General features: G+C 45.9%; 1 protein-coding gene across 5 annotated transcripts in view; it reads right to left on the bottom strand.

Annotated features, from left to right (window-relative positions):
• Window positions 1-18,915, bottom strand: part of EPB41L4B (erythrocyte membrane protein band 4.1 like 4B) — a 158,590-nt gene that overhangs the window by 60,877 nt on the left and 78,798 nt on the right. The window contains exon 16 of one of the 5 annotated variants that reach the window (XM_051843357.3): window positions 16,517-18,145. The exons of the other annotated variants lie outside the window; for them this stretch is intronic. Within the exon in view, the coding sequence (XP_051699317.1) occupies window positions 17,998-18,145 (148 nt within the window). The 3' untranslated portion in view covers window positions 16,517-17,997. Of the gene's footprint in view, window positions 1-16,516; window positions 18,146-18,915 lie in introns of those variants that run through there. 5 annotated transcript variants of the gene reach the window in all.

Raw genomic sequence — 18,915 nt, forward strand, 5'->3', positions numbered from 1 at the left:
GGTTTGCAAGATATCTGTCACTGATTTCCACTGTAATGTAGTGGGGACAACAGATCAATGCAACTTTTTGTTAAGTGCAAGCATATCACTTGGCAGCTAATGTATATTTGAAGAACTGCATTTTTCATAGCAGGTTTGAGAAGAAAACTATCAGCATTTTAGAAATGATGCATTCGGAAAACCATGTCTGTTCACCAGGGATTATGTTTTGCAGTCACCTAGTTTTTTTTAAGGCTAGAGAGAAAGATGATTTTCATTTCTTTCTCACCTCAAAAGGTCAAAATTACATGTTTTGGCATGGTTTATTTATTTATTAAAAAAGACTGACTTATTTATTTGAAAGACAGAGAAAGAAGGGGAGAGAGATTTTCCCATCCACTGATTTATTCTCCAAATAGCTTCAATGGCTGGGACTGGGCCAGGCTGAAGCCAGGAGGCTAGAACTTCATCCAGGTCTCCCACGTGGGTGCAGGGGTCCAAGCACTTGGACTATCTTCTACTGCCCTCCCAGGTACATTAGCAGGGAGCTGGACTGAAGTGGAGCAGCTGGAACTTGAAGTGGCACTCACACGGGATGCCAATGTTGCACTGGGGGTTTAATCTGCTGTGCCACAATGCTGGCCCCTTGGCGTGGTTCAGATTCCTTTATATAGATTACTGATTGGCAGAAGGACTTTTCCCAACTCTGTACTTCTTTCAGTAATTTTCCAAGCAATGAACTTTCCAGGTAACTCCAGTGTTAGCACAGGTGACCTCTGATCTCATACTAAATGGGGAGCTCTGGTTTTGACTAGTTTATCAGCTACCTGGAGCCAGAGATGATGTCTTCAACATACTAGAACTTGGCACAGTGTAGAGTGTAGTAGATAGTTGTTCAAAAAACAGGTCTTAGTGCAAGAAACTGCTAATTCTCTTTAGGTAATTTACCAAGTTACCCATAAATGTTTCACTTTGGTCAAGCATTTCTAATTGTTTCTACTTTCATCTCTAAGAACTGTAGGATAAAATATCCCCAGGGTAAGGCGAGATGCGAGCTTTCAGGGTGTGCAGTGGCAGCTGGTCTCTGACCCACATGAGCCACACAGGATCCATGCCGCCAACTCTGGGTCTGGAATTCTCCTCTGGCACAACTGCTGTCCAGTGATTTCAGTGAATCAGTAAGAAGGCCTTGAAGCTTTTCTGCTAGGAAATCCATTTTGTCCTGTTGTTACTCTTGCTAAGTCTCCAAAAGGCTTCTTCATTGTCTGTGTGTCTTCACGCGTGTGTGTGTGTGTGCACTTGCATGCACTCATGCTTGTCACTGAAGCTTCATTGTGTGTCTTCAGGGCTGTGTGTGTGTGTGTGTGCACTGTCGCCGTGTGTCACTGAAGCTCTAGGGAGCCGCGTGGAAGGGCTCTCTAGTTTTGTGGTGAGATCTAGGACGTAAGCAATTTCAGCAGCTGAGTCCTGAGAATCACTGTTTCCTAAGTTCATTTTTGCTCAGGGACATGTGAGTAAGAGTTTATTCAATCTTCTTCCTGCTTTGAAAAAAAGAAAAAAAAAAAAAAAACAAACCGCACACAAACTGACCTGTTTTCCTTACAGCACTCTCTTTCTATTTACTTTCCCTTCTTACAAAATAAAATCTTTAGGCAGCCAACGTCTGTGTCCCTGTGCCATTATTCTTGGCCCAAATGGAGATTCATTTTCCTTCTTTCAGGGGGGTGGCATCAACAGACTTGCCTCTAGCCATGGCGTTAAGTTCATCCCCAGACGGTATTACGTGGGAGCCCTCCAGGAACAGGAAAACAGCCACTGTCGCAAGCACCCAGCTGCTACTGTGTTCAGTACCATCTCAACGGCCAGCTCTTTATCATCCTTGGCTCCCTGCAAGAGAGCTGTGGGCATGAGCTGGGGTGCTACTTCTCCACTCCCCAGATATCATTCAACTCTCCAAATGAGTCAAAGTCCAATAGTATCTATTCTAGGATAAATCTCAGGATAGAGGAATAGAATGTGTAATCTGTGAAGAGCACAGACAGATCTAATTTCACAAGCTGGAGCTGAACACCGGGTCCGTGCTTCCGAGGTGACACAGATGGGGATTAACCTGTCAGTATTCATTAGTGGCCGAAAGTCTCCGTAAACGATCCTGTGTCTGAACCCCAGGTCTTGAAGCTTCTGTTATAAACATCCTTAGTTATCTTCCGAGGCCATAAACCGAGCCTCATTTTAAGGGCTTCTTGGTTTAATTGTGTGTAATATAGGTATACCGTCTGTTATCCAGCCAGGGGATGAAGCTGGGGGAGCCATTAGCACAGCAACAGCTCATTTCTGAGGTCTCAGCTGCAGGAAGTGGATGCCTGAGCCGTTCTCCCTTCAGTGGGGGATGACTAAGTAGGCTCCTGCGAGTGCCTTCCGACACGAGCCCAGGGGGACGGTCCTCTCATTATCCTAATCCTGTATAGTGGCTAGCCTACACCACAGCAGCTTTGGTATTTTAAAATGTGCAGCCTCTCCTTCAATAAAAAACCACTGGTAAGTCTTCGGATACAGCTATACTTCTGGCTTCAATATATTAGAAATAGAATTTTAACTAAGAAAAAGTAAATCTGTCACTTCTTCTTGGATCAAATGTACCAGGGAAACTCACAATGTCTGTGTGGGTATTTACAAAGTGTGGGTGGAAAGTTCTTAATAAACTGCCTAACAGGATATGAGGAATCAATGCCTTTACCCTGGCTATTTTTTCTGTCACCTACATTCCCCTTCCAGCTCTCCAGGGCAGTGCCCTGCTGTTAACTGAATCTCTGGACGTCTATTTCCAAAAAGTATCTGGTGACCGTCAGTTCTGCCAGTCCCCGCTTTCTTCACTATCATGAATGCGAAGATGACAGCTAACTACATTCTCAACCTCTTTATTTAACGGCATGGCTCAAGAATAGGGAGGGATTCCACACAGCTCATAAGCAGTAACAGATGGATTCAGGGAGATGAAAAGGTATGTGACCTTGTTCACAAGTGCAATTAAGGGGTTGGCATTGTGGTGTCACAGGCTAAGCCACCACCCGTGATGCCTGCCAGCATCCCATGAGTGCCAGTTTAAGTCTTGGCTGCTCCACTTCCGATCTAGCTCCCTGCTAATGCCCCTGGGACAGCAGCAGAGGATGGCTCAAGTGGTTAGGCCTCTGTTACCCAAGTGGGGGTGAAGGGTTAAAAAGTTAAAAGCCGCTTCCCCCCCAACCTCCTCTGGTGAACTTTCCTGACCTTGTTAGATTTGCTCTGCATAGCCATTAGTCAGTAAATTACCCCAATGTGAGCGTAACCTCAGTTTCACCTAAGTGAGATAGAAGAAGTCACCATATATCTCTGCCTCCTGGACCCCTGACTCCACCATGTGTCCCTTATCGCCATTCGGCTGCATTCCTAGGTATCACTCCCTGTATTCATAAATCAACTGGTTGTAAAATCACTTAACTTGTATCAATTGTTTACTCTATACCACTGTCTGCTCTATGCAATGATTGATTTTCTTTGTTTCAATGTGTATAAAAACCCCAACCCAAGACTATTCGAGGCCGCTCGCCTGTACTGGGACGGGGGCCCCGACATGTCGGAACATCAATAAACTTTACCCTTTGTTAATTACATGAGAGAAGGTCTCTTGGAGCGTTTTTGGGGTGGCAAGAGCAATTCAACTCTAATTCGACTGTAACATATGGAGGCCCCAGCGAGATAGCTCTGCTGCCCACGGACGTCTCCAACGGACATCTCTCGGGGTAAGTAAAGGCGCCTAAAGGATAGGGACTCTGTGCACGTGCATTTCTGTTTCTGTATCTGGTTCAGGCCTGAAGCTGTTTCGGGCTGGCACGGTAGACGTTGGGTGGCAGACGTGCCAGGAAGCCACAACGCTACAGCCTCGAGGGACGCCTCGGGAGGACCGGGAGACTGAGGACGCTCAGCGAAACTCCCATCTGGAATTCCCGCGGTCGGGAATTCGGTGCCAGCATCAGTATTCACCCTTTGTCTTTCAGGTTTTACTTCTATTGCATAAACTGTTTTCAGACTCACATTTTGTGTTGCCGGCATTGTCACAGGACTCTGATGTGGTTCCGGAGTCTGTGTTTGTCTGTTTGTGTGTGGCATTGTCGCGAGACTCTGATGTGGTCCCGGAGTCTGCATTTGTAGGTTCTGATGTGGTTCCGGAACTTGCATTTGTATTGTCGGCATTGTCACAGGACTCTGATGTGGTTCCGGAGTCTGTGTTTGTCTGTTTGTGTGTGGCATAGTCGCGAGACTCTGATGTGGTCCCGGAGTCTGCATTTGTAGGTTCTGATGTGGTTCCGGAACTTGCATTTGTATTGTCGGCATTGTCACAGGACTCTGATGTGGTTCCGGAGTCTGTGTTTGTCTGTTTGTGTGTGGCATAGTCGCGAGACTCTGATGTGGTCCCGGAGTCTGCATTTGTAGGTTCTGATGTGGTTCCGGAACTTGCATTTGTATTGTCGGCATTGTCACAGGACTCTGATGTGGTTCCGGAGTCTGTGTTTGTCTGTTTGTGTGTGGCATAGTCGCGAGACTCTGATGTGGTCCCGGAGTCTGCATTTGTAGGTTCTGATGTGGTTCCGGAACTTGCATTTGTATTGTCGGCATTGTCACAGGACTCTGATGTGGTTCCGGAGTCTGTGTTTGTCTGTTTGTGTGTGGCATAGTCGCGAGACTCTGATGTGGTCCCGGAGTCTGCATTTGTAGGTTCTGATGTGGTTCCGGAACTTGCATTTGTATTGTCGGCATTGTCACAGGACTCTGATGTGGTTCCGGAGTCTGTGTTTGTCTGTTTGTGTGTGGCATAGTCGCGAGACTCTGAAGTGGTCCCAGAGTCTGCATTTGTAGGTTCTGAAGTGGTTCCGGAACTTGCATTAGTATCTGTGTCTGTGTGTCAGTGTGGTTCTCGGACCCCATCTGGGACTCTGTAGGGGGGCAGGCTCCCCACCTCTGTAGGAACGAAGTGGTCGCTCCGCAGGCGTGAGGCCGATGTTCCATTTTTGTCTTTTTTGTTTTGTTCAGTGCCTTTTTGTGAGTCTCTTTGGTGTTTGTTTTTGGCTATTTGTATTTACCTTTCTGAAATTCAGACAATGGACGGATTTAGACAACTCTTAGAAAGGGAGACTAACCACCCTTTGTTCTGCAGATTGGCCTACCTTTAAAGTAGGATGGGCGCCTAAGGGCACCCTTGACATCCTGGTCTGGCAAGATCTGGTAAAAACTCCCTTTCCTGGTTAAAGCCTCTTTTACTCCCTCAGAAACAACCTTCAAAAAAAAAATTTTAGTCGTCCAGGACCATCCCAGCAAAGCAGATAAAACAAACTAAGACTTCAGCCTCGGCGCCGCTCTATTCTGTTTTACAGGGCGACTCTGAAGATTTGATTTTCCCTCCTCCCTACCAGCCGCCCGGCCCTGGCTGTGGGGCCGGCAGCGGGGGCCACAGGAGGGGCTAAGAGAAGCAGCTCCCCAGGGGCCAGCAGATCCCTCCACTTTCCCTTCACAGGCAGCAGGGAAACCCCTGCTGTGCCATTAACAAGTGCTGAAACCCCCTGCGTGTTCAAACAAAGCTGGCCCTTTGAGCCTCAACCTGCAGGACTCAGCTGGGGCCCAGGAATGGCAGGCGGAGGATGGGAAGGCGCGCCTCCTGACTTATTCCTCAGGATCCTAACTCCCCGAGCCATACCCGTCCCCCCAGACTGACTCCCCATGGCCGACCAAATGGGGCAAATGGATGGATCTCCTGGACTTCAGGACCCGGTAAGTCACCCTGGGGCACTCAGTACTCAGGCCCGCCTTTGTGCGGAAGGGGGGGCTTCTGTTGCCCCTCTACCAGGGACCTGCCTGGTGTCTGCAATGGAAAACAGCGTGTGTGTGGTGTAAATGTGTTTGTGGCTCCACGGCTCTGCAGCTACAGAGTCTAAATGGGCCGTAACCTGCAGCTCCGTGTTCACCAGGCGGGCGAAGCAATCTCACTCCAGATCAGTGCCTGTTCCGGAGGTCTTTATCTCTTGTTTTGTACAACCAAGGGGGACACATTATGGGAAAATTCCATTCAGAACCAACTGTTCTAAACTGTATAATAAAAACTTTAAAAATGTTGTCTTAATTTAAAAATTCTTAACAGGTTATTCCAAAATGTAAATGGGCTTTTATCAGCTCTTTTCTGTGCTGCTGTCCCTGACTTAGCTGATAAGAGTTTCATTTGTCTTGAAGGTTTCATGTTTTTCTATTTGTAGTACTGAGACTACGTTGTTTATCTGTTTTTAATGTTTGAGTGATTACCCAACTGATCAAAAATGTACTAATTTTGGCTAAATGGTTTGACTCTGACAGCTTAAATTCTAAATCGAGTCTTCCAACTTTGGGCTTCCAGTCGGATCCCTGGAACTCTCAAAGGATGAGACTCTGAATTTGTTAAAGTAACAGTTGCTTGAGTCAATTCAGACTATGTAAAATGTATTAAAATGTTATAAATGGTGTCAGACCTATGCTGTATTCATGTTTTTGCTTTCCAGCTAAAATAGTCTTATAAAAATAAGAGTAAATTCTGTGTATACAAGCCTTTATGTTGTTAACTAAAGTAAGCCAATGCAGATTGGTTCAGAAAATTGAGATAATGCAAATGCCCTTCGGTTTGCTCAGTGGCTTGCTTGCTCAGTTTTACATGTCTTTGATGTGCTTTAAACTTGTTTCTTTTAATGATAAAGATCTTTTCAAAGTTGTAACCATGCACTAGTGACCATGTTTGCTGCTCAGGAGGTGTTGTCCTTATATTACTTAAAAGCATGAAAATGTAATTTTGACTTCTATTTCAGATACTGGTATGGTATTCATTAATAACTCTATGTCTTAAGTCATCTAGACATCAGTACTAAGTAAAACTTGGAAAAGTGTATTATGTGTACTTTTAACATCTCAAATTCGATAAGAGAGACTGTTTGAGTTTGTTAGCATGTATTCTCATAGGTTGTCCACACATGACAATTCAAGGCTATATAAAAGTAACTATGGGTGTAAAGTTTCCAAAAGTATAAACAAGTCATAAAAAGTTTTAAAATGTTTAAAAATAGTCTAAATCATAAATCTTAAAATCTGTTTTCACAAAAACTGTAATGTCTATTTTAACAGTGTCTGTTTAATCGGCTACCCTGCCATTTCTAAAATTAGGTCCTGTAAGCTCTTTTTGACTCTGTTAAATTATTCTGAGTTATATGATAATTGTGTACTAACTCTAATGTTCAGGGTTTTTATTTCTGGTTTATCCGACAACAAGAGACATAGAATTCATGTTCTGCCTAAGTAATTTATTGTGTAACAACCAGGCATTGCTAGTTCAAATATAGATCAAATGAAGGTCTAGCCAAAAAGAAAAAAGTGTGCCAAAAGAGACTTAGAGACGACGGGAGATGGTTATGCAGCGGGTGCTGGAGAGCTGGGTTCCAGGAGCCCGGGAAGTCTCTGGTGTCCACAGGCTGCGCAGTGAAAGCCCAGAAACCCAGGCCCATAACCCACTGGCTACACGGTAAATATCTGGAGGCCAAAGGATGGCAGAGACCTCTGCCACAATTTCTCCTCTAAGTCAGGCTACGCAGTAAGCACTGGTTAAACACTGGTTAAATCTGAAAGCCCAGAAAGTCAGGCTAGAGACCCGACTCACTGCCTCACTTCTCCTCTTTTCTTTTCCAGAAGGGAAGTTATGACTGACCATTTCTATAATAATGCCTGGTCACAGTATAGAGGACCAAACAGCATAGCCATAATAAGAGGTTAGATCGATTTTTTGGTGTACGCGGTAAATGGGCAGAACTCCCCTTTTAAACCAAATTGAGGGATAGATAGGAAGTTGTACTGATGACCTCAAAGTATGCAAGCAGGTCACCACAGTTGATCTTACCTAAAAGATCATAGTTCTCCTCATGGGCACGGTCTTAACTCGCAGGAAAATACTAAGTGTCAGAATTTGCCCATGACCATAGTTTTTTAGCTCACCCTGATATTAAAAAAAAAAAAACAAAAAAACAAAAAACTCCAAAAATCAGGGACGGGGTTGAGCACCCCCTTGACTGACATCATAGAGGCTGCCTCCTTGGTCCACTTTATTAGAGACCAGGAAATTGAGGAGCAAGCTAGCAGCAGGAGCGATGTAAGGATGGGCAACAGGCCAATCAGTGGCTGCTTTACATGGTGATCCACTGTCAAGGAAACCCAGCAAAGCCAATGTACCCCAAATGGCACCTGTTGCTGACATAAGGAGCCAGGGCATTGGGCAAGCAGCTGTTGTAACAGCGACTGCCTTCTGTCAACTCTGCCAAGAGCAAGGCTACTGGACATGGAACTGCCCTGGGTGTCGAAGGACTCCTGGTTCAGAACCGCAGACCCTGTGGCCCTGTGGCCCCGAGCTAAAAAGCCTTTGGCTCTGCCCAGCTTCCAGCTCCAGCCACTGCTATTGGGGATGGCCTAGGGTCAGTAAAATGCAAGTTGCCTATTTCTGTCAGCCTCCTATTCAGCTCTCCTCCTAGTCCAGCCATGTAATGCAAGTCAACAGGGTGCCTCCCTTAAGGGAGATTTGCATCTCTTACAATTCTCTTAACAGCACCCCATGGATAGGTCTGGGCCTCACACACCCAGCCAGGCCTTAAAAGTCCATCCAATAGTATTAAACTTAAAAAGCCCTCCCTGCCAGTTCCAGGGGAAAGTGGTCCCCTCCACTCCTGTACTGAGACTATAGACTTAATCTATGCCAACAAAAGGGACCCAAGAGACAGTCCCCTGACTAACACAGATGAAGTTTGGTTCATAGATGGAAGCAGCTTTGTCAGACTGGACCTGCTTCTCAGGGTATGCAACAGTTACAGCATGCTCTGCCCCCAGGAACTTTTGCTCATTTAGCAGAACTGATTGCCTTAACCAGAGCTCTAGATCACACAAGGGATTTGTAAGGCACCTTCACTCTGCATGGAGACCTCAGTCTTCCGGTAAGGCAGAAAGAGCCAACCAGGCTCTATCACAAGGATAAAAATAAGTACTTGGTAAGTAAGGTTTAGAAGGAAAGAGTGTTCTTGGTAAAAAGGGTTAAAAAGAAAAGAGCTTTTTAAATAAGAAAAGGACATGGCTTGTAAGAATCCTGGTGGCTAGTTTACTCTAAACTAAAATAAAAATGATAAAATGTTTCAAGTAAGTTAAAGAGGGTGTGTGAAGTCACAAAAGGTTATAAAAAAATTAGACATGCTAAGTGCTGTTCTGGGGGGTGTCTGTGCCATGTTCTAGGAAGAATGTTGTCTCTGGGTCAATCAGACTAGACAGGTACAAATCCAAATTTTCCTGGAAAAAGCCAAACAGCTCCAGGACCAGGCAAAGCAGGGCTGGGATTTCTGGCCTGATATCTGGTCACGGAAATCCTGGCTGTTTCCTCTCATTGGCCCAATAACTTCTGCAATCTTGATGCTTCTCTTTGCACTGTGTGTTTTTAATGCCCTTGTTCGTTTTGTCTCTAACAGACTAAAAGCTGTTAAACTCCAAATGGTCATCAGGCAAGGCTTCCAGCCCATTCCACTGGACTACCTGAACAGCCCTCTGGACCGAGCGGCACCGTCTTTCCAAGGCCACTGTTGCACACCATAAGACAGGTAGCAAGAGGAAATACCCAAACCCCCCTCGACGCCCACATGCCAGCTTCGAAGAAGTTACAGAAAATGGAACTCCATCCATAATCCCAAAGAAGAATTTTGGGTATTACCTCTTGAGGGGAAAATATTAGGCAGAAAGTCAGTTATGAGCTTATGTGTGTGTGACATAAAGGCCTAATGTGTCCAGCATATGCATCTGCACCTCAGTCATCCTGACAATGTTTCACTGGAAGCCCGGCCTTTGCATCCTGCCCTGCCCCCTTCTACCTGATAACCTGCCAGGTGGAGATCCCCACCCCTTCTGCCTGACAAATCTTCCACAACCTCCCAGATACAGCCCAGTATCTGCATTTCAGTATTGCAGAACAGGCGGGGGTTGAATCTCATTTTCATAGAGGAGGGGGGGTTATGCGCAGCCCTTAAGGAGGAATGCTGCTTCTATGTAGACAAGACAGGGGTGGCGAAGGACAACATGGCTCAACTACGTAAACGCTTAGAAAAAAGACAGTGGGACAGACTTCAGCAACAGGGATGATTTGGGTCGTGGTTCACTAAGTCTCCCTAGCTGAAAGTGTTAAACTCATGGTAATTCATCAACAATATGTAACACACGGAGAAGGGGAAACAGATGGTCTCTAAGATTAGAGACCCTGGCCTAAGAGGAGTGGGGAATGAAGGGTTAAAAAGTTAAAAGCCGCTTCCCCCCCAACCTCCTCTGGTGAACTTTCCTGACCTTGTTAGATTTGCTCTGCATAGCCATTAGTCAGTAAATTACCCCAATGTGAGCGTAACCTCAGTTTCACCTAAGTGAGATAGAAGAAGTCACCATATATCTCTGCCTCCTGGACCCCTGACTCCACCATGTGTCCCTTATCGCCATTCGGCTGCATTCCTAGGTATCACTCCCTGTATTCATAAATCAACTGGTTGTAAAATCACTTAACTTGTATCAATTGTTTACTCTATACCACTGTCTGCTCTATGCAATGATTGATTTTCTTTGTTTCAATGTGTATAAAAACCCCAACCCAAGACTATTCGAGGCCGCTCGCCTGTACTGGGACGGGGGCCCCGACATGTCGGAACATCAATAAACTTTACCCTTTGTTAATTACATGAGAGAAGGTCTCTTGGAGCGTTTTTGGGGTGGCAAGAGCAATTCAACTCTAATTCGACTGTAACAGGGGAACTGGATGAAGCTGTCTGGTTCCTGGCTTTGGCCTGGCCCAGCCCTGGCCTCTGCAGCCTGGGAAGTAAACCAGCAGATGGAAGATGTCTCTCTCGCCCCTTCCCCCCATAACTCAGAATTTCAGATAACTAGGTACATCTTGAAAAAAGAAAAAGAAGTGTAATTAAAATGGAAATTCTGGTTTTTACTCATCAGACTAACAAGTTAAAATACAAAGTCAGCAATGGCTATTGAGCTTGCTTCCAGAGAGGTCACAGAGGCAGAGTCGAAACTACTGAGAGCAGGGATGGGGCAAGGAGTGTAAACAGGTGCAGGATCTTTGGAAGGAAACCTTGTTAGGCAGTATCGAATTACACATGTACATATCTTTCAACCTAGTGGCTCTACTTTCTAAAAAAATTATTTGAGAGAGAGAAAAATAGACAAGCAAGAGAGTTTTCCCACTTGCTGGTTCACTCTCATGTGCTCTCAATGGCCAGGGCTGAGCCAGGCTGAAACTGGGAGCCAGGCCTTCAGTTCAGGCCTCCACTATGAGTGACAGAACCCAATCACTGGAGTCAGCAGCAGGCAGGGAGCTGGAGCTGGGTGCTGAACCCAGTCACTCCGATACCGGATGTGGCATCTTAACTGCTACGCTAAACACTCACCCTGATTTTGCTTTGATGGAATTTAATCTACAGAAAGATTTGTGCAAGTGCACAAAAATGGCAACACACTTTTAATTTTAGGAAGTTAATGTGACCTAAATGTTTGCCCATATTGATTGGTTAAACCAACACATGTGCTTGTGTATACACAGGATACTTGAGATTGATCAGAAGAAATGCTAACAAGGTGTGCCTCTGGGAAGAGCTAGGGAACCGGGAATAAGAAGGTGGAAAGGAAGTCACTTTCAGTTATTTGTGTGGATTTTCCCATGGCCTGTATTGCCTGTTGAGAACAAAGCAGAAAAGTACACTGGACCCTTTATTAGTAACTCTCACCCAGTCTCCTAACAGCTAAAAGCTTCCTCTGTTTTGTCTAAGTCACAATCTTCAGTTAGGTTGAGAGCTGAGTGGACACTCTGTTTTCAGTTCTCCAATCTCGTGACTCCCAATTAAACCAGCGGAGCGGGTTCTCAGCAGTCTGCCCAGCTTTCTCCACGTCCGCTTTGCCATTTACAGCAGCGAGACCATCGTCCACATCCCGCCCGGACACTTACATCCTCGGAGGCTCAGACAGAAATATCACTTCTTTCTCTCTTTCCTTCAAAGACCCCCACGGGGCTTCTGCCCTTAGCTTGTTCCTTAACCTTTTTGCATCTGATCTTCCCTTTGGAACCTAGCACCCCTAGTCATTGCTAAACTTAGATTATAACATCTCAACCCAACAACCTGCAAGACACACTCTTTTCTTGGGCTAGACTTTGAATCTACTTGGCCTGCTTCTGTCCACCTGGAGAGCTATGACCTTACATCTCAAAAACCACTAAAAATTCCAACCAGCCAGCATCAAACACGGAGCAAAACCCCTTGCACATGTAATGTGGTTTAATTCTCTCAACAGTGAGACAGTGTTAAATTCCCTTTAGGGTGAGGAAAACGAGGGAATAACAGACAAGATTACCCATGGTTAGTGACTAATCTAACCTGGTAAGTGTGTCGCAAAGCTGGGTTCCAATCACTTGTGTGATTCCTCAGCTTCCACGTTTCTGCCTCATCAGGGAACTGTGGGGTTCTTGTACTCCCCTCCACCCCCACAAAGCCTCAATGCCACACTCCTGTCTGGCTGTGATCCCTGGCTGTCTTGCTTCTGCAAACTTCCAGCTGTTTCTCGACCCTGGCTCTCACCTTGTGCAGGTGCGCACATCTACCTTCCCTTCTCAGAGGCTGGAATTCACTGGGGCCCATCTCCTGGGCTGGAGAGAAGGACAATGCACACACCTGACTTAACAGACTGAGATGGGGGTGGTTAATGGGGACGTTAAAGCCATCTAAGGTACAATAGAGCCCTCAAAATCTTTTTCACCCTAGGTCTAAGTGCAAAACCCTGCTGAGCACACAGTCCATCCGGCAACTTGTTAACGTCTTACAGGTTTCAGAAAAAAGTTTGCTTCTAATGAGAGTTAAAATGGAGCTATCACAAGACATCCATGACCAAAGAGGCTGTGCTTTTCCAAACCGAGGTCCTGCTGCTGGCCACCTCGCACTCCCCTAGGACCACTCGTTAAAACCCACCACCACCTCTTAAAGAGCCCAACAATCTTTATTCTTACTAAGCTGTCCAAGCCATTGTTTGGTGCTCTAATTTTGGGAAAAGTGGGTCTATCTGCAGAATTATTGAAGATTTCTTTTGCTGAGGCAGACTGTCAATTTCACACTTGTTTGCCTATTAGATATCCCTGGGGTTTCTTAACAGGTGCCATTTCTCCACACACAAAGGGGCCTTGCTGTAACTGCTGCTTGCCTTTCCTGCCGCTCGGCCCCCTTCTGTCTTGCCTCTGCATTTGTCCATCGTGTCCTGTGAGGTGGCGGAAGCAAATCATTCCAGGCCAATCGAAGGTATTTACATGGAATGTTTTGGAAGACTTGGTTGGTCAGGGAATTGACTTTGAGCTAAGTTTGAGAAATATTGATCCACAGAGATCAATATGGCTGCCCAGGGAGTTCTTTGATGAGCTGCTTTTAAAAGACTACTTAAAACTGCAAAGTCAAGGGCAACAAAAAGGCTCTGTCATTAGTTCTGTTCAGAGCAAGGCCCAGGAGTCTGAAGTCACTGACCTGGAAGGGTGGTGCAATGTTAACAGGCAAGAAAAACAAAGAAAAGACTCTTCTACTGTTCTTACTCCACCTCTGTTAAGGAGAACCATTTGTGGTGGAAATGGTGGCTCAAGAAGCGAATGGGCAAGAGGGTTTGAAGGCCAAAGTAATTACCTTGTAGGCATGATTTCAGGGCTTCTGGCTCCTATGAATATACATCAACCTGATGACAATCTGTTCAAGTCACTGTTAGATAAACAGGAATGAGTGAATTTAGATAAAGTTAATTCCATTCATTTTGGAACAGTAACCTTGATTTTTCTGGCATGTAATACCCCAGAAGAAGTGAATAGTTCATGAACTTTTGGGAAGGAAGCAGTGGATCATTTCAAACAAGGAGTAGGTTCACTAAGAACAATCTATGCCCCAACTCTGCCCCTTGGAAACCAGGGCTGTGGTTGAATGAATGCATGCGTGGACAGGGTAATTAGTCTGGGGGAAGGTGGCAAGGTGTGGAGGGGTTACTTGACTGCTGAGGGGAGGAGTGTACCGGGACAGGACAGACACAGTTTTAGACCACTGGCAAAAAAGACAAGGAGGGTACCCACGAGTGTGTGCATGGTTGTACGGGCAGTTAGACTGGTGGGGGTGGTGGTGACAGTGAAAGTGGACAGGGTTAATCAGCAGCAGGTGGGGCTGTAGGTACACACAGCCACTACACCACTGATGCTGGTGGGTTGATCTCTCGTTAATAAGTAGGCTTTAGTGGAGTGAACTGCTCACCATAACCGAATCATCGCATGGAGATGTGGATCAGTAGGGTCATGATGGTGGAACAATTAATGGCTCAGGCACTGGAGCACAGGACTTGAGAACGCAGGTCTGGGAACCAGCATTCCCACTTAACACCAGCTGCATGACATATGCAAGTTTCTTGATTAAACCCTGAACTTGAGCTTTCCCATCTGTGAAGAGGATACCGCCCACCTCACAGGATGCCAGGAAGATCAAGGGAAGTAGCACAGGCAAGAGTGGGAGGCACAGCCTTTGGCCACTTGCCCTTGTATTACTGTGGATCACTGGCAACCCCATGGGGCTTTCAAAGCACATGGCTGAACTGCCCCCTGCCCTGCCCAACATTCTGCCAGTGCCTCAAACGAGTGCACAGCTGATGCGCTGAATGATATTCAGACCATACAGAAGAATCCAGAAATCACATGGTGGTCAATGACCTCAAAATGCAATGCCCCGGGGCTGGAGAAGGTTGCTCCTATACCTTCAGACCAGCCCAGAGGTGACGTAGTCCTGCCTGTTATCTGGTGAGACATTTCCTGTAGAATGAATATGGAATAATTCATGTGTTGAACATTCATTCATTGAGCACCTGCTATCTTTCAGGCACTGGGGAACAAAGGCAAGTCAAACACTGAGCTCCCACTTCAGGAGCATACAGACTCCAGGATGAGAAGAACAAAAAAGGCCATTTTAATGCAAAGCTGTGAGTGCAATGTTACTATGCATGGGGGTGGAGGGGGAAAGAATAGTGGAACACAAAGCACAGAAATTAACCCAATTTGCAGAGGTGGGGCTGTCACAGAGGCCCTGGGACAAGATGACGTCTGAGTGGAGGCTTAAGGATGAGTAGGAGTTGGGGGGAGGCACAGGAGTGACAGATATCTAGGCAGCAGGAACAGTATCTGCAAAGGCACGGGTGTGAGTAACAGCAGGGTGTGGTGAGTGCCAGGAACCACAAGCAGTGTGGTATTGTAGGATTTTAAACAGGAGGGTGAGAAATGGGAGGGGTGGGTGGAACATGCTAGAGCAATAGGGCGGAAGCAGAGCGGGGCATTTCCATAGAGAGGACCTCGGATTCCATCCCATGGAGATGGAGAAGCCCGGCAGAGGCCGAGCGCTGGAACGGCACAGATGATGTTTTAGAAAGATCCCTCCACGGATGAGTAGGAGAACAAGCTTGTCCGAGTCAGGAAGAGCAGCGCGGGCACCGGGTATCTCAGCCAGAGCAAGAGCTTCTACAGGACCAGTGTTGAGAAGGAGGGAGAGGAACGGCTCAACAGCTCAATGCCAACACCAAGGAGGCAGAGTTGAACAGACCCAGGACTGCCTGGCTACGGGTGGCAAAAGGGAGAAGAACCGTGGATAACGTACACATTCTTCCCCTTGGTAAAATAAAATAAGAGAATTCAGGCAGAAGAGACTTTGTCTTGGGATGGTGCGGAGGGGTTAAAGAGGATAAATTTATGACACATGGAGTTTGAAGTGTGAAATACAAGCTGGAATGTCGGTCTGGAAACTCAGAGCAGCCTGGATTAGACAGAATGGTTTCAGAGTCAATAGCATCATAGAAACTCATACAGAATGTGAAGACTGCGGCAAACGAGGAAAAGCCAGAGGCATAGCCAAGGCCTTAGGAAACAGTGATGCCTAACCGGATGACAGAAGAGGGGGTGCTTAAAAGGATGAAAGCTGCGAGATGTAGCAGGGGAAGGTCTACCAGGCTAGGGAAAGAAAAATGTAGCCTTCAATTACCAATTAGGGCATCACAAGTGTGCGTGATGGTTAGACTTCTTGGTCACAAACTGAACCCACTCAAGTGACTTTCAGCAGAAAGGTATTTACTAGAGCAGAAGTAGCAAGGACAAACACCCACCCCTGCCACAGGACTCTGAGTGGGAAAGCCCCACTGCCACCTGCGAACAGGTACCACAGCCTTCCCCAAAGCTGCCCCAATCAGGAAGTGCTTCCGCCACAGTGCCTATAAGAAGAGCCACTCTTGCCCAGGGCAGTCTTATTCTAGGATGACCTTGCTCCACGCCAAGTCACTAAATGCTCACCTTCAGATTTCCAAAAGCCAACTGTGCCATGACTGAGGTTGTCCACACGAGACTTCTGTGCAGAAGCAAGAATCAATGAAATGAAGATGGAGTCCAAAAAAAGCAAGAATAATCTTTATTCCTTGGAAACACATTTGTAAAAATGTTTATCAGCAAGATGAAAAGATGCAGAACACATTTATTTGTATGCAGCACATACACTGAAGAGGGAAACATCTGCCCAAACAGAATACACCAGTAAACAAACACCTTGGGGAGGGACTGTGGGTGGCTGACTCCATTGTGCAAAGTATGAAGCTCATTCTCTCCTAAACAGACTTTTGTGGTAACTGAAAAGATCTGATTTTAGCAATAAAATAGCTCAAATGATGTCATTACATCTTTTAAAGGACTTCACACAGGCCAAATTGCAATTACCTCTACAAAAGTGGCCCAAGAATGAATTGATTTCACAAAAACCCTAATGGAAAAATATTTCAGTCCTGCCTCTTGAAAGCAGAGATGTTTAACTCCTGCTTTGAAACGAGGAAAATAAATATTTTGGTACAAATTTTACCCTAAAAGACAACACGTTGATTTCTAGTTCTACAAAAAGACTGGGGCAATGCCTATTTTACACTGTTCTTCAGACTGCTTTGGCACGATTTCAAATAAAACCTTATCTGCTTTCATTTGAGCCATAAATGCATCATCTCGAATGCATGTTGCTTTTTAAAGGAGTGACGTCCAGGGTAAAATAACAATCCCCCTATCCTGACAGCGTGGATTCTGCAATCATGCGCGTTAGCAGCACCGATCATTAAGACATTAAAAATCATTCTTGTACTTCAGCAGCAAAGTCTATCACGACAGATGCTATGATTAGTACAATCGCTAATGTTCAAGGTGGCTAAACTGCTTTAAGATATGAAATTCAAAGACTCCCTGTATTTATATAACATCTAATAAGTTACATACTCTCTTTAGTTTCTATAAAGGGGTAACCCTCTGCTGGAGAAGGGGATATTGCAGTTTTCATTTTAAGGAATTTAAATACACATCCTCAGCCTAAAAATAATTAAATCTAAATAGATCACAGGATTTAGGACCTTGGAGATCACTCAATCCACCCCACTCTTTTCCAGATGGGGAAATGAGGCCGAATACAGGGAAATGGCAAACCCCTGCTCACACAGTGGTGGGGGCCAGGCCCTGGCAATCTCCAGCCCTCCGACAGTACTGTGTGCCAAATGCCTTCCCAAGTGTTTCTGGTTTTACTTGGCCCCATTAATTAAATAAGAGTATCAAGTATAAAGCAGTATTGACAAACACAGACTTAACTCCAATTTAAAATCAGAATATCGATTCCTGAGCCTTCAACTACCTTCATTTTTCTTGAAACTGCAGTCAATAGTAAATCACGACTAGCTATCGTGGCTATCCTCAAATACTTCCCCGGATGACTGGACACACCGTTCAGACCATTCCTTAAAGACCCTTGAACAAACGCACCCCTACGTGATGCCCAGACACTCTGCATGGAATGCAACTGTGATGGCGAATGGATGGAGGGAAAATGCTTCAGTCTCTCAGAGGGCGGTCATGAGTTTATCTCGGTACACCATGCTCTGCATCCCTCCCAGGTTCTTCTGGTTCTGGTCATGGACATAGTCCAAACGGCTGTCGTCTCCACTGGCCGATGCCTTCCAATGAGACCTGTCATCGTGCAAGGGTGGCCTGTTGTGTGTGCAGAGTGAACGGTTAGCGGGAGAATGGAAGAAAATTTAGAGATGTGAGTGAAGCAACACAAATGCAAAGGAACTGGGCGGGGGAAGCCATGAATGGAGATGGCTTACGAAGGGAAGGGAATGGGTTTTCTATGTGAGCGCTTAAAAATTCCCGAGGTGGATCTTCCATTGACTTCTGAATAGAGAAAAGCTGTGTCTAGGCCTGAGTCATCATCCCTAAAGGGTGTCTGAAGGTCAAGTCAGCGGGGGAATGCTGGGTAAAGGGGGGAATGCTTCCTTCACTGCTGAAACGTGCCACTGACAGCAGCATTTGCCAAAAACTGTGGGCTAGTGAACTCTTTCAGGACTATCTCTGGAGAGCTAAAAATTTAGTGGACAATGGAATTGAAGGAGAAGAAAATTCTGAAAATCCATGCATAGTTTTTGCATAATATGCTTTTCCAGGAACTTTTGGGAGACTCAGCTCATGTGGCAGATTTCAAAAATTTTCTTGCTCCAAAATAAATGCACATTTCAATTCCATTTTCTATGAACCTTTTAAGTCCCCTTGCATACAAACTGCTGGGCCCTACCCCAGCAATTCTGGGCAGGAGGGCTGGGACAAGGCTGAGAATTTGCAGCAGGCTCACAGGTGACGCCGAGGCTGGCAGCCATCAGGGCCCGGCAAGGAGCCCTGGCTGCAGCTGTCCTCAGGTCGCCTGTGGTGAAAAGCTGGGCTAGGTCACGCACGGTTCAGAAGGAAACTGACGTGCAAAGTGC

The sequence above is a fragment of the Oryctolagus cuniculus genome, chromosome 1 (genome assembly GCF_051225735.1).
Source record: "Oryctolagus cuniculus isolate XC-2025 breed Fujian yellow rabbit chromosome 1, ASM5122573v1, whole genome shotgun sequence".
Taxonomy (NCBI): Eukaryota; Metazoa; Chordata; class Mammalia; order Lagomorpha; family Leporidae; genus Oryctolagus; species Oryctolagus cuniculus.